This window comes from Triticum aestivum, chromosome 5B, assembly GCF_018294505.1.
Source record: "Triticum aestivum cultivar Chinese Spring chromosome 5B, IWGSC CS RefSeq v2.1, whole genome shotgun sequence".
NCBI classification, from domain to species: Eukaryota; Viridiplantae; Streptophyta; class Magnoliopsida; order Poales; family Poaceae; genus Triticum; species Triticum aestivum.
This window is the reverse complement of record NC_057807.1, coordinates 398,617,111-398,632,614: the sequence shown is the minus strand read 5'-3', so window position 1 is coordinate 398,632,614 and position 15,504 is coordinate 398,617,111. Positions and strand designations below refer to the sequence as shown.

The following is a 15,504-nucleotide window of genomic DNA, read 5'->3' as shown; positions in this document are numbered from 1 at the left end:
AAACCACACTTCCTATATATAATTCTTTACCTACGGACCATTCCGAAACTCCTCGTGACGTCCGGGATCTCATCTGGGACTCCGAACAACTTTCAGTTTGCTGCATACTCATATTCATACAACCCTAACTTCACCGAACCTTAAGTGTGTAGACCCTAAGGGTTCGGGAGACGTGAAGACATGACCGAGACGGCTCTCTGGTCAATAACCAACAGCGGGATCTGGATACCCATGTTGGCTCCCACATACTCCTCGATGATCTCATCGGATGAACCACGATGTCGAGGATTCAAGCAACCCCGTATACTATTCCCTTTGTCAGACGGTATGTTACTTGCCCGAGATTCGATCGTCCGTATCCCAATACCTCGTTCACTCTCGTTGCCAGCAAGTCACTTTACTCGTACCGTAATGCATGATCCCGTGACCAAACACTTGATCACCTTGAGCTCATTACGATGATGCACTACCGAGTGGGCCCAGTGATACCTCTCCGTTATACGGAGTGACAAATCCCAGTCTCGATCCGTGTTAACCCAACAGACACTTTCGGAGATACCTGTAGTGCACCTTTATAGCCACCCAGTTACGTTGTGACGTTTGGTACACCCAAAGCACTCCTACGGTATCCGGGAGTTACACGATCTCATGGTCTAAGGAAGAGATACTTGACATAGGAAAAGCTCTAGCAAAACGAACTACACGATCTTGTGCTATGCATAGGATTGGGTCTTGTCCATCACATCATTCTCCTAATGATGTGATCCCGTTATCAACGACATCCATTGTCCATAGTCAGGAAACCATGACTATCTGTTGATCAACGAGCTAGTCAACTAGAGGCTCACTAGGGACATGTCGTGGTCTAAGTATTCACACGTGTATTACGATTTCCGGATAATACAATTATAGCATGAATAAAAGACAACTATCATGAACAAAGAAATATAATAATAATCCTTTTATTATTGCCTCTAGGGCGGCGGGCGAGGCCGGCGGCGTGGCGACAGATGAGGCCGCCGGCAGGGTCGAGGCTGGGGACGCCGGGGGCATCGCGGGCGTCGAGGGAGGTGCGCCCCCTAGGGCAGCCAATCGGGGAGAGACTCCACCCGTGGCGCGGGGGGCACCCTCAAAGCCGGGAGGCGTCCCAAGAGAGGAACGTGGGCGGCCATCACCAGCCGCAACATCCGAAGGTACCTGCTGGAACGGAAAAGCCATCTCATCAAAGTAAACGTGTCGTGAAGTGATCACCCGATGAGAGATAGGTTCATAGCAGCGGTAGCCTTTGGTGTTAGGAGGATAGCCGAGAAAGATGCAGGCCACACACCGAGGTGCGAGATTATGAGGAGCAGTGGAAGCGATGCTGGGGTAGCACAGGCAACCGAAGATGCGGAGCTCAGCATAGGAGGGTGGCGTGCCAAACAAGAGGTGATGAGGTGCAAAATTTCAGCGAGTGCGACAAGGACGAATGTTAATGAGTAGTGATGCGGTGGCAAGCGCGTCGGGCCAAAAACGTGGGGGCACGTTGGCGTGAAAGAGTAGGGTGCGAACGCAGTCGTTGAGAGTGCGAAGCATGCGCTCAACGTGGCCATTTTGTTGCGAAGTGTACGGGCAAGTGAGACGAAAGATCATGCCGTGTGTGGCGAGAAGGTTGTGGATCGCAAGGTTATCGAACTCCTTCCCGTTGTCTGTTTGCAACGCATGAATGGGACGTCCAAACTGCGTGGAGACATAGGAGTAGAAGGTGCTGAGAGTGGCAACAGAGTCCGACTTTTGCCACAACGGGAAGGTCCACACATAGTGCGAAAAATCATCAAGTATAACAAGGTAATAAAGATAGCCCGTGTTACTTGCAACAGGAGAGGTCCAGACATAACTATGAATTAACTCAAACGGGTATGATGCGACATGCGAGGAGTTGCTAAAAGGAAGACGAACATGTTTGCCGAGGCGACAAGCATGACAAGTGTGATCGTCGATCTTATTACACATGAATGAAAAACTCCAAAGAATATGAAGAAGAGTGGCGGTGTTGGGATGACCGAGACGAGCGTGCCAAAGGTCCACTCCGGCGGAAAGCGCCATGGGTGCAGCAACGGATGAGGTAGGTGAGTGGACCGGGTAGAGCTCGTCGGGGCTGTCACATCGGTGGAGCACCATCCGGGTACGGGCATCCTTGACAGAAAAGCCAAACATGTCAAATTTAACGGTAACAGGATTTTCACGTGTAAGAGAACGAACAGAAACAAGATCTTTAATGATGTCAGGAGAAACAAGCACATTAGAAAGATATAATGGCATGGAGTTAGAAGGAAAAGCAGCATGGCCGACATGAGTAATGGGCATGGAAAAACCGTCACCCACGGTAATGTGAGTAGCAGTGTGAACGGGGTGAGCGGCAAGAAGGTTACCAGGGTTGGTGGCCATGTGAGCCGTGGCTCCGGTGTCCATATACCAGTCGCCACCGCCAGTGTACTGCTACGGCGTGGGGGCGGTGTGGAGAGCCGCTAGGAGCGCGGGATCCCAAGGTGCCGGCGGGAGGGCCGGGGCGGACGGCGTCGGCTGAGGCGGTGGCGCCACATACCCATAGCCCGAGGGGCCGTAGAGCGGCGCGGGCTAGTACACCTGAGGGGCCGCGTACAGGGCCTGATGAGGGGTCGGGCGGGCGCCAAAGGAGCCGGGGACGGGGGCACGCGGTATAGGCATGGAATACGCGTGCACAACCCCCGTCCAAGGGTTCTGGCCAGCCTACCAGGGCGCCGACGGTAGCTGGTGCTGCGGCTGGCGGGGCGCCCCGCCGTGGGCAGCCGGCTGCTGCTGCTTGCGGCCACCTCGGCCGCGACGCCCGCCCCGGCGCTACTGCTGCTTGGCGGGGGGCGGAGGGGCCTGCGGCGGCGCCGGTTAGGGATACTTGGGCGGCGGTGGCGCCTGGAAGGGGCCCGGGGTGGGTCGCGGCGGTGGGCCGGGGAGGTAGGCGGCGCACCGCCACGGGTACCGGCGGTGAGGGCCGTGTGGGTGGCCCGGGTGCGCGACATCCGCATCCGCCGCTCCTCCAGCTTCAGGTACGCGACGATCTTGGGAAAGGTCGGGTTGGTGATGAGGGGGATGTTGGAGGCGGCGTTCCCGAAGTCATCGTTCAGGCCGGCGATGAGGGTGCTGAGGAGAAGCTCATCAGAGACCTTCTCGCCGAGGTCACGGAGCTCGTCAACAAGCTTCTTGAGGCACATGCAATAATCGCCAACAGACGACTCAAGCTGCTGGCACCCAAAAAACTCGTCGTGCAAGAAGACCTTGCGTTGGAGCGCGTTGTCGGTGAAGAGGCCGTTGAGCTTGTTCCAAACGGCGTGAGCGTCATCGTCGGCGGAGACCACCGTGTGGAAGAGGTCCTTCGAGATGGTGGTGTAGAACTAACGGATGAGAGTGGCGTCGATGGCCGTCCACTCCTCGTCGTCCTCCATGAAGCGGGAGTCCACGGAGCCATCGATGTGATCCCGGAGATTGTACTCACGGAACACGAGGGAGAAGTACATCTTCCAGGCATAGTACGTGGAGGTGAGGTGGTCGAGGACAACGGGAACCCGGGCGAGGATGTTGAGGTCGCGGATGACGACGGGATCGGGACCTTCGAACGGGTTGGTGCGGCGGCTGCGGGTGGTACCGGTGGAACCGGGGGAGGCCATGGCCTAGAGGGGTGGTGCGGCGGCGCGTGGGCGGCGGCGCGGCAGGGAAGAAAGCGGCGCGGCTTGGGGGCGGCGCAGCGGGGGCGGGCGGAAGCGCGGGCGGCGGCGGCACGAGGTGGCGGCGGCGGCGATGGGATCGCGGCGGCGGCAGTGGCACGGGTTAGGGTTAGGATCGCAGGTATGATAGCATGTTGGAAACGATTGTTTTGGCAATGCTTCACGATGTATTGATCGGTGCAAAGTGCACGTATATATGGAGTACAAAGTGGGCACAACCTCAACTATACAAAGACTAGGAGGTGGGCCAGGCTATACAATATACATGCACAAACCATATATTCAACACTTTGCATAAGTTTTTTTAAAAAATAGGGGATCTGCTAGATGAGCAAACATCATTTCCCTAAAATTTTTAAAGGAAATGGGATAGGGAGAATTTGTTTTCTTTTGGAAACAGGATAGGGAGAAATTTTTGGAGTTTTAAGATAGGGGATCTCCTTTGCCCAAACAGCCCATGAACCATCAAGTGGTTCATGAACCAAGCATTTCTTTTTTTGGCGAAATTCATGAACCAAGCATTCGGAACACATGAATATTGTAGACTGTGTTATATCTACCGGCTGGCAGCAGTTTTGGCCACTACTTTTGTAGAAGTAGTTAATCATCCAATCTTTCACCTTGAGTTTAATTTCCCAGTTTGGATAATTACCGGTTAAAGAAGTCGCAGTAAATTACTGGATGTGATCAATTTGTGGCCAAAAGAAGGCGCCACATGTCGGCACTGGTAAAACGCAGTCCCTGCTCTCAAGTCTCAACCTTTGAAGAAATTGAAGATCCACAATGGATTTGGTCAATTCGTGATGAAAATTGTACACCACAGGTCAGCCATACTCGTTACCAGTCAACACCTACCCCTGCTCAAGTGCTCACTGCTCAGCTGAGCTGAGCTTCACCTTCAGCTCCCCAACGCCACCACTCCCTCGGTCTGAGCCTCCAAGAGCACGTCTTCACCACTCCCTCGCCATAAAGAAACCCGAATGCCGAGCTCCTTTCCACTACTCAACTCCATCTCCGGAGTCGCTCGCACGTGACGCGAGCGCGCGGCCCCATGCCCGCCCCCTAGCCCGCGCCGCGATCCCCCATCGCGCTCCTCCGTCAAGGGATCCGGCGAGGACCGATGCTGGAGGAGGAGCACGGGGCCATGGAAGCGGACGGCGGCGGGTGGGCGGAGGCGGCGCTGGAGCCGGTGCGGTGGGTGCGGATGCTGTGCCGGGAGCTGGGCGCGACGTTCGTGGCCGGGGTGGTGCTGGTGTACGGCCTCAACCAGGGCTTCGCCGGCTCCTTCTTCCGGGTGGCGTCCGACTACTACTGGAAGGACGTGCAGCGGGTGCAGCCGGCCACCGTGCAGTTCCTCTCCATCTTCTTCCACGTCCCCTGGGTCCTCAAGCCCCTCTGGGGGGTCATGACCGACGTCCTCCCCGTCCGCGGCTACCGCCGCCGGCCCTACTTCGTCTTCTCAGGTCAGTCATCCATGAATGATGAATCCATCCACCTCTCCCGACTCATGGATGAGACTCCACATTTGCTTTAGCCTGTATAGATACATGTTGTTACTTGCCGGAGCCCGGAGGTACAGAATTTGTTGTAGTGGGTAATGGCATGCTAATTGTGTTCTTGGTGGAGGGTCTTTTGAACACTGCTGTCGTCTTAACTGAAAACAAGTGCACGCCGACCCCGTTTGAGGTCGAGAGCGGTTGGGCAGCTTATAGTATATGACGGAATTGTGAATGAAACTGTGTTAGCTCAGCTGCGACGTGGAGTAGGTTCAGATAGTTGAGTATGCCTGCATTTTTCTTACTATTGCTGGCTTGATCTGAGTCAGCAGGTGCATGTTTTGGAACAAGCTGTTGATTTGCCCTCACTGTGGGGGCATAGACTAGACTGTTTGGTATATATCGCTGTCAGCCTCTTTAGTTAATTCATGGTGGCGGCATGTCGGTACATGATTTGCATTGTTTCTAGGCACTTGTGCCAGGATGGTCCAATAGTAGAAACATTTACATAAATTTATTTATTTTTAAAGATATATTTTTTTACTACACTGTATACATGCTATGGAGAAATTTCAGGTCCATGGACCACCCTGTCCACCCCGTAGCTACGCCACTGTCTACAACTTGGGACACCTTGCAACTATTCGTCTGTGCAATGGTATCACATTTGATTTTATTTATTATCCACTAATAAGGACCGATTATATTACAAAAGCCGATGATGCGGGTTAAAATGTCTGAGGACAAAACAACACATGCTAAGAATTGTTACAGAAAATACAAAAAATAGCACTAAATTTAGTGGTCCATTATTAAGTATCAGCAAGAACCATTGGAAATATGCATCACATTTGTTTTTTAATACTAGTAGATAAGAAAGTGTCCTAAACCATATGCTGTGAGATACGAGGAGCTCATGTAAGGCACTTCCACGCCAGAGATATTCGGGGTGTTCTATGACACTGTTAGCCTGACACAAGTCAAATAACCCGAAGTTGCATAGCTGTTATGATAATAAACTGGCAGAACTGGTAATTCTGACTTTTCCACCAAACAATCTACATGCATTATTAGAAGTTCCGCATCTGTTATTGTTCCAAATTGCATAGAAGTATCGTAAGTCCTAACATTTCAATGCTCTTACAAGGGGTTGCTGTCCAGTAACCTCTGTTGTGTCCTTTACTTACAAGTGCTTATGAGCGTTCATCATTGATATTTGCCACAAGCCCACAATTATAGACGTGATTGAAAAATGCGCCCTTTTTTGTGGTTGTAGGAATGCTTGGAATGTTTTCAACTGCTATTCTTGCCAGTGTCGGACTATCATTGACTTCTGCAGTAGTTTGCTTCGTGGGAATCTCCACAGCAGTTGCCATTGCTGATGTTACAATAGATGCATGCATTGCAAAGAACAGTATTGACAAGCCAGCATTGGCCCCAGACATGCAGAGCCTTTGTGCATTCTCGTCGTCGCTAGGTGCACTTATTGGGTATGCTTCAAGTGGCATGTTTGTCCACCATCTAGGAGCACAGGTAAACTACGGTCCAAATTCTTGAAGCTTATTTAATTGTTAGTTTCATTTTCTACGGTAATGCTATCTGGCTGACGTTCCCTGGGAAGGGGATGGCAAAGGAACGCTCTTTGCTGGCAGTTTTAGTTGTGACGCGAGATCAAACGATGAGAGTTTTTGCTCAAAATTTCCTTCTTCCCAGAAACTGCCATGCTGTTCTGATGAAACTGCCAACCCCCACACAACTAAAACTGCCATCTACACAAATGCCACCCCCTCCCAGCGAACGTTCGCCAGGTAAGAGGGTCTCATTTTTTATGCTGCTTGACTGAGAAACTAAATTTTGCATGCATTCTGATTGAATGTAGGGTGCATTAGGTGTGATGGCTTTACCTCCTACTATGTTGGTTTTCCTAGGATTTTACATATATGAGCTGAAAATGTATCAGCATTACATGAAAGAGAAGGTACGTTGATCAGCAATCTTATTCCACCTCTGCTTCTTTTGCTCCAAACTCATTATTTTTTTTCTTGATGTCTGTATGTGAGTGAACAGGATAGTCTATCATTCTATATCTAACACCATCTCATGTTAACTGGCTTGGCCAAGCTGGGTGCATTTATAGTTTTATACATTATTCTCCTGGAATTGTACCATATTAGCAAATTTAAGTTAATATGAACCTGATGTTTAAGTGACTGGAAATCTTCAGATATCTTGGTTGAAGAAAATTATACCTTTCTCAAATGAATTATAACTGAACCTAGACAGCAAGCTGAGGAAAGTGTACTTGCACTGTTGCACATGTAGTAGAAAATAAGAATCTAATGATGAAAGGAACTGCGCAACTTCCAATATTTTTGCTTCTTACTGAAATGCTAATCAAATGCAGGTTTTGAACAAGGTTACTGTGGCAGTTAAAGGGATGGTTCAGACAATAAAGTATCCAGTAGTGTGGAAACCATCTCTTTACATGTTCCTTTCACTGGCCCTCAGTATCAGCACTCACGAGGGGCAGTTCTACTGGTACACTAACAGGGAACCGCCTAATCCTGGATTTTCACAGGTAGAACTTTTGCTTATGATCTGCTTAATGATATTGCTTACTACTAGGCTTGTTAAACGAAACAAAGGAAGTCTTGATAAAATGATCTGCGTCTTAGTGGCTCAGCCCACCGGATCGCCACTCTGCATGAGCCAGATATACATGCTGCAGGTCCCTTTGGGGCATCCAATAAAATTGGAACAATACAGGGAAGATTAGCAATGCCCCGCACAAAGATATACGTACTGTATAGATGTTTCGGACAATTAACTTTGCAATTGATATTAGATAGAATGTTTCTTCAGTGCATGCATGTTTGTAGCTACTGCAGTCTAAAATTTCCTCTTACCTTTCTTCAGAATATGGATTAACTAAAAGTCAGTTTGTCAATATTTTCCAAATTTTAGGTTGATGAAGGAAGTAGCTTAGTCATCGATTATCTAAAAAGTTATCTTACTCATCTAGGTAAAGCAGGTGCGCATTAAATTTTGGAAAATTAAAGCAATACCAATGGAATTTGATTTGTCTTTTGTCACAGTGACGTTGACTGGATCACAACACAGTGGCCCTGGAATTTAAAATATTTCTGCTCCAAGAATATTGTTACAAAAAATATAGCATGCAATAATAAATTCCTTGCTTGGCATCTTCCACCTCATGACATCTTCCATCTCATTAGTCTTTTCTCTTTTGTTCCAATGAATGAATTGGAATCAGGGTGGGGCCGTGGATAAGAAAATTCACTTCTTATATTTTATCGCCACTATTTTCTATCCAAAGGATATGGTATATTCATCAATAAAATACTAGAAGTGCCTGAGCGGCAAAATTACGAAATGATGGAAAGAAAATACAGAAGACTGAGGTCTTACGCATCGATCACTCTCAGACAACTGAATATAACACAATCAAAATCTATCAGAAAGGTGACCTAGATAAAAGGCGCCTACCTTCAAATCTTGGAATCTAGGATGCAGCCATGCATTTCCTGATCCCTCAATCTTGCTTGTTCCACAATGATGTCCCCATTGTCCCCAAAAGATTCCTTACTAAGATAAAGTGCATCATTCCAACAACACAAAATATCTTCAGCTCTTAAACGGTAGCGCATAGTCTTCAAGCATTGCCTCTAAGGCTCTAATGATGTACTCCCTCCGTTCACAAATATAAGATGTTTTGGATATTTCAATATGGGCTACATATGGGCTGAAACGAGTGAACAATCACACTAAAACGTGTCTATATACTGAGTACATCCGATTCAGAAAAAAGTTCAAACATCTTATATTTGTGAATTGTGAACCGAGGGAGCAGTAAACTTTATGGGGCATGTTTGGATTGGAATGCTGGAGCTTCAGAGTGAGCAGTTGAATTACAGGAAACCAGTCGTTCCAAACTGGGCTAAAGGTTTATGTCTTTACACAATTGAAAACAAGGCAGCACATTGAGTTATATATGGTTGGCCGAGAGTATTGATCAGCTGGTGTTCATCTCCATGCATGCAGGAATTTGTGGGGATGGTGCACGCCGTCGGCGCGGTCGCGTCCATGGTGGGCGTCCTGATCTACCACAAGAACCTCAAGGACTACCCGTTCCGGAGCATCCTCTTCTTCGCCCAGCTCCTGCACGGCGCCTCCGGCCTCCTCGACCTCACCTTCGTGCTCCGGTGGAACCTCGCGCTCGGCGTCCCGGACGCGGTCTTCGTCACCCTGGAGGAGTGCGTCTCCCGGGTCGTCGGCCGCGTCCGGCTGATGCCGATGATGGTCCTGAGCACCAAGCTCTGCCCGCCGGGCGCCGAGGGCACCTTCTTCGCGCTGCTCATGTGCATCGACAGCCTCGGCATGCTGGTCGCCAAGACCGGCGGCGCCTTCGTGCTCCGGGCCCTGCACGTGACGAGGACCGATTTCAGCAACCTCTGGCTCGCCGTCCTGCTCAGGAACCTGCTGAGGCTGTCCGCGCTGGGCGCCATCTTCCTGGTGCCCACCGCGGACCAGACCGACGTGCTGCTCCCGCAGGACCTCCTGAGCTCGGGCTCCCCGGTGGCTGCTGCCGGCGACGAGGAGGAGAGGTTGTTGCAGCTCGGGAAGCTCACTTCTCGCACTGACGACGATGTATGATCCACACAGCCACACAGGTATACTATGTTGCGTGCACACAAGCACAAAGAAAAAAAGAAAGAAAGAAAGAAAGGAAGAAAGGGAAGGGAAAAAAGAAACGAGATATGTTTAGGGATAGCAAAAGGTTCCGTCGGTTGCAATGGAAAAAAGAGACGAAATATGTATGCGGTAACTGTGTGGCAGATTGCAAAAACTACCCCACGCATCACCACCTCACCTACGACTCATTGTTGAACAAGCTAAGGAAAGTACGGTTTTTGACATGTTTTGCCTTTAATATGTTAGCACAGATTTTTTTTTATTTCACCTATCAAACCCGGCACATAAACTTTTCCCGTGGTAAATTCTCCATCACCATCACGATAACTAACGCACCACCAACATGATAACTTTTATATACCACATGTTACATTATGTGTAAGTAGCATGGTCATATAAGTACCGGAGGCGTGATAATTTTGATGAAAGCATCATGGTAACTTTGATCATTGGGGAAGAAATTTGTTGAACCCCCCCCCCCCCCCCCATAATTTAGATACAAACATCATGGTATTTTAACCATTGGGGCAGAAAAATGTGAATATATACCCGATAATTTCTGTGTAAATAAATGGTAATATGCGTAGCGCACATCTGATAACTGAGGTAGAAACACCATGGTAACTTGGACCATAGGGAAGAAAATTATTGAAAAGATACTCCAGTAACTTATGTGTAAATAGCACGGTAGTATACCTCCCTCCCGTGGTATTTTTCTGTATAATAGCATGAAAACATGTGCACTGCGATAACTAAACACCATGATAAGTTTTTGACCCACGGTTTTTTTTGCTGAAATATACCCCTGATAAATTTTGTGTAAATAGCAAGGTATTTTAAGCACGACAGGCTTGATAGGTTACCTAGAATCACCATGATAACTTTTTGACCCGGAAAATAGTTGTTCAAAACATCCTTGATAATTTTTTGTGTAAATAACATGATAATACAATCACCCACAACCGATAACTTACATATAAACATCATGGCAACTTTTTACCAAAGGAAAAAAGTTGTTAAAAACATACACTCGCCTCGCGGGGCCTCTTGGATGAACACAACACATGGCGTGCCACGGGAAAGTCACATGATGTTTAGTATCATGAGGGGCACACGTGCTCGTGAGTTGGCCCCAAAAAACGGTCCGCTTTGACCCGCTATAGGTGTGATAAGTTACGCAAAAACATCGTTACCTATGGAAAAAGCTACTGAAACGCACCCAGGTTTTTAGGTGTGGTACCATGATAATATACGAACCGTAGAACCGATAACTCATGTACAATCCCCCATGATAACTTTGATGGGGGGGTTGATGTAAACATACGTTTATAACTTACGTGTTAGTACCACGGTATTTTACGCATCGAGGACATGATAACTCGTGTATAGAACACAGTGGTAACTTTGAAAGGGGGTGTAGTTGTTTAAACACGATACTTGGTAAGTTCCATGTAAATAACACGGTAACTTACACAACATAGGCCTAATAACTTGCATACGAATACCATGGTAACTTTGACCCGAGGAGAAATCATGGTAATTTTCTGTAATAACATGATTGTAAAGAAAAATGGTCAAAAGGAGCAGTTTTCTTTAGTTGAGCAACAAATCCCTAAGGGTGAGTTGGTTGTGGTGGTGCGCTTTAGTGCCGTGGATTTGTGGGTTCGAATCCCACATGCGCAATTTTTTTATCACGTGGGAGACGTGAAGAAGTGGCAGTTTTCTCAGGGGGTGGGTGCGCGAGATGTGCGGGAAAAGCGGGTATCTCGGGCGAGCCTACAGGGTCGTTCGGGAGGAGGGATCGAAGAGAGGGGGGTCGTTCTGTACTTAGAGGGAAGGAATGAGGTGTGTGTGGTCGTTTTAGCTATGTGGCACACGTATGCCAAATATCGCAGTTATTTTGCTGCATCACCGAGATACACTATCACTCCCAATTCATGAAATCATAAGCAATTTGTGACATCATGAACATTATTTTAAACTTGTGAACATATTTGAAATCATGAACATTTTTCAAATTCGTGAACACTTTTACAATTTTTCAAAAAAAAAAACTAAAATCAAGAACAATTTTTGAATTCATGAACCTTTTATACTATCTGTAAACATTTTAAAAAACTGTGAACATTTTTTTAATCGGTGATCATTTCTAGAATTAACGAACATTTTTTGGAAATTTGTGAAACAACTTTTGAAATTCATGAACATTTCTTTGATTTAATGAATATTCTTTTTATTTAACAAACATTTTGTGAAATGCATGATCATTTTCTGAATCAGCGGACGTTTTATGAATGAGAAAACTATTTTGTAAGTCATGAACAATTTTTGAATTTTTGGATATTTTTCCATTAATGAATATTTTTAGAATTGGTGAAATTTTGTTGAATTACATTAGCATTTTTAATACACGTTCTTTTTTAGAAACCATGAATATTTTTTGATTTCCCTAACATTTGTTTTTAAAATTTCAAACATTTTTTGAATATGCAACCTTTTTTACAAAATTACGATCATTTTTGAATCCATAAACATTTTATGATTTATTAAGCATTTTATTTCAAGATTCCCATTTTTAAAATTATCGGAACTTTTTTGAAGTCCAAAATAACTTAAAGTAGAAAAAAAGGAAAAGAAAAAGAAAAAGAAAAAAAAAGGAAAAATGAAAATAGAAAAACAAGCCACCGTGACATAGGCCATCCCAAACAGGCGTACTTCATCTTCTCCACTCAGGTGCCGGCCCAGGTGGGAATTTTCCCTGTGTAAACGTTTTTATCACTTATACGTGGTATTGGTGGGTGATATTTTACAATTTCGGGGACAATTTCCGTGATGTACCACCAGAAGCAATAACCCCTTTATTATTAGATATAAATATAGATATAGTAATATTTATCCACTACCCAATACCGCTGCACAAAGTAGTATGTTTCTTTCCAATATGGAACATTTTTTGTGGAAATTAGGGTAGCTTATTCGGTGGCAAAATGGCATCATTGTTGGACCGCGGCCTTGAAGGGAAAATCTTATTGAGGTGATATATGATCATATTTTATTATTTAGCTGTAACAACTCAGTCCTAATAAGTTATCCAACTCTCTGTTATCAGTCCCTGGATCAACAGCTAAAATGCAATACACAGACATGGAGTATCAGACACTGAGCTCAAATGCACCCTTGCAAATAGTAAAATAAAAAAAATAGTAAAATGAATTAAAAACTTCTGAATTTTTTGTGGTAAACTTTGACAAATGTTCTCTATGCTTGCCAAATTTGAGGACGAATGACATTCGTGGAAGCGTGAAAAAATCGATGCTCCAAAAATGCAATTTTTTAGAACATTTTGGAGTATTGTTTTTTTGCCAGAATTTCCACGAATGTCATTTCGTGCTCAAATTTTGCAGCCAGACAAAGCACTTGTCAAAATTTACCCAAAAAATTTAGATTTTCTTTAATTTGTTTACTATTTTTTTACGATTTTACTGTTCAGAACGGTGCATTTGAGCTCGAGATCAGAATAGGACTTTCGACAATACATGATGAAATACAAAGGAATACAATATTATCTTTGGGCGTCCATCCACTCATAGGCAGAAGTTGAGCGCGGACATCATAACCCTAATTCGTAATCCTTACTCATCCTATATAAATCCTGCAAAATGATACATTCTAATGATAAGGGTCAATACATTGAATGTATTGGCAAGTCACACCCAAGGTATTATAACAGGCCTAACATCTACATGTAGGGTGGTGGCATTGTGGAAAGCTCTAATTTTCATTTTGCATAAAGCATTTTACTCCTACTTACTAGTCAAGTCTCGTTCATCTTTAGTTGATCTACTGTCAAATTGGACCGCCTCCAACTTAACCCACCCATGAGATCCTCCAAGGATCATAGATTTTATGGTTGTTGCCATGAGAGCCCCAGGGACATCGTGATTTTACTTAAGCCCATTTCATTATTAGTCATGTTGAGGTGATACAATCTTCTAGAGGTTCCAAGTTCAGTTGCTCAAAGTTTTCCATAACCTAGAACATGACTAATCGACTACTTTAACACTAATCAGAGATTTGTGTAGTTTGCCTTCATAACCTACTCAAACGTCTTGCAAATAAACTCTAGTGTAGAGTAGCCATGAAAGACCGAGACAAGACCTTTCAGAGGCAGTAGCTTGTGCCACCTTGATGGACCCATTCCAAACTACTTTCATCTACATTTGCTATCTACCGGGCTAGGTTTTCCACAACTTGTCAAGAAAAAACCCATAATGTCATGTGGTTACACATGAAAGCACTATATATGGAACTTTGACAACCCTTTTGAGCCTCGGCGGCATTCCCCCACACACCCAGAGTATCCCTAGGGTTCCATCACTTGCCGATTGGTCTCATAACCAATCCGCCTAGATGATTCATTAGTTAAGCATTAGTACTGTATAGCGCTCTATGACACAATACAAGAAAGTTGTTACTTTAGTCATTGCTTAACTCTCTCACAACTCACACGAGTCACTCCCATCCAATCCACCTCTACCATAGTAATGCCAAGCAAGCAACATGCAAAAGATACCTAATATGGTGGTAAGGAATTTTCAGGATCAAGCTGAGCATGTGGCTATCCTATGTTGGGTTCACAACATAGCATAGTATTCCTACACACGTGTATCTACATGCCTGGTATCGATCAAGCTCTTCACTCTCACAATCTTGGTAATGTTATTGTTCATTCTCCGATCAATCTAATGCATCAGAAGAGTTCCCATAAACAAATATTCCACACAGGAAAAACAATAACAAACAACAGTACTAGGTTGGGTGTATGGTTTAGGTTCATGTAGGGGTTTTGAGATTATTGGTGAAGGCTTTAACTCGAAAGAGTCAATGGGAAGAGGTTCACTTTATGACTGAATATGCAAAAAGAACCATTGCATTTGGATGTGTGGTTTACAAGTTAGGATAAAAGGAGGTTCATATTCAAATTTGAATTCCTCATAAAAAATCGAATCTGAATTACCTTAAAAATACAAATAGTTTTAAAGGGTAGAGATCAACATTTGAATCAATGTACAAAAAGATTCAACTTAAGATTCAAATGGGTTTGAAAGTTGTGATTCAAACAAGGTTTCAATTCAAATTTAAATTAAGTCAAACTTGACAGGTTAGTTTTGGTTCCAAAATAGTTCAAATAGGTTGTGGTCATCATATGAATCAATTTGCATAAAGATTCATTTGATTTTGAATTTTAGGTTCAAAGGAGGTTGGAATTTAAATTGAAATAAATTGGATTTGGAAAATTCAAACTTGGGTCATAAGATTCCATTAGGTTATTGTGATCCTTTGGAATGCAAAGCAAAAAAAGAATCAACTCATTTAAATGAGTGGTTTTATGACTTGGTGAAATTGCCCTCTATAATTTATAAATATGCGTTCGAAATGTCAAGCGACGATTTATTTCTCGGGGGCTGGGCCTATAGCAGACCAACACCTAGAGCGAGGCACAAAGCAAAAACTTGTCGCAACCTGGCAAGGTCTAGGGGTCGTCTACGGGCTTTTCC

At 45.2% G+C, this 15,504-nt stretch overlaps 1 protein-coding gene and 1 non-coding gene across 3 annotated transcripts; both read left to right on the top strand.

Annotated features, from left to right (window-relative positions):
• The first annotated feature begins 4,601 nt into the window (after positions 1-4,601).
• On the top strand, positions 4,602-10,170 carry LOC123112073 (probable folate-biopterin transporter 6). Of its 2 annotated transcripts, none has more exons than XM_044532995.1 (5): positions 4,602-5,200; positions 6,510-6,766; positions 7,113-7,211; positions 7,638-7,811; positions 9,296-10,170. In XM_044532995.1, exons 1-5 carry the CDS (start codon positions 4,858-4,860, stop codon positions 9,905-9,907), a joined length of 1,485 nt encoding a protein of 494 aa, XP_044388930.1. In that variant the 5' UTR covers positions 4,602-4,857; the 3' UTR covers positions 9,908-10,170. The 2 variants fall into 2 exon arrangements, with proteins under 2 accessions (XP_044388930.1, XP_044388931.1); XM_044532996.1 differs by lacking the exon at positions 4,602-5,200 and adding an exon at positions 5,239-5,891.
• LOC123118029 (U6 spliceosomal RNA) lies at positions 7,962-8,060 on the top strand. The gene has a single exon (XR_006457659.1). It is a non-coding gene; the product is annotated as a U6 spliceosomal RNA (small nuclear RNA).
• Positions 10,171-15,504: the final 5,334 nt, after the last annotated feature.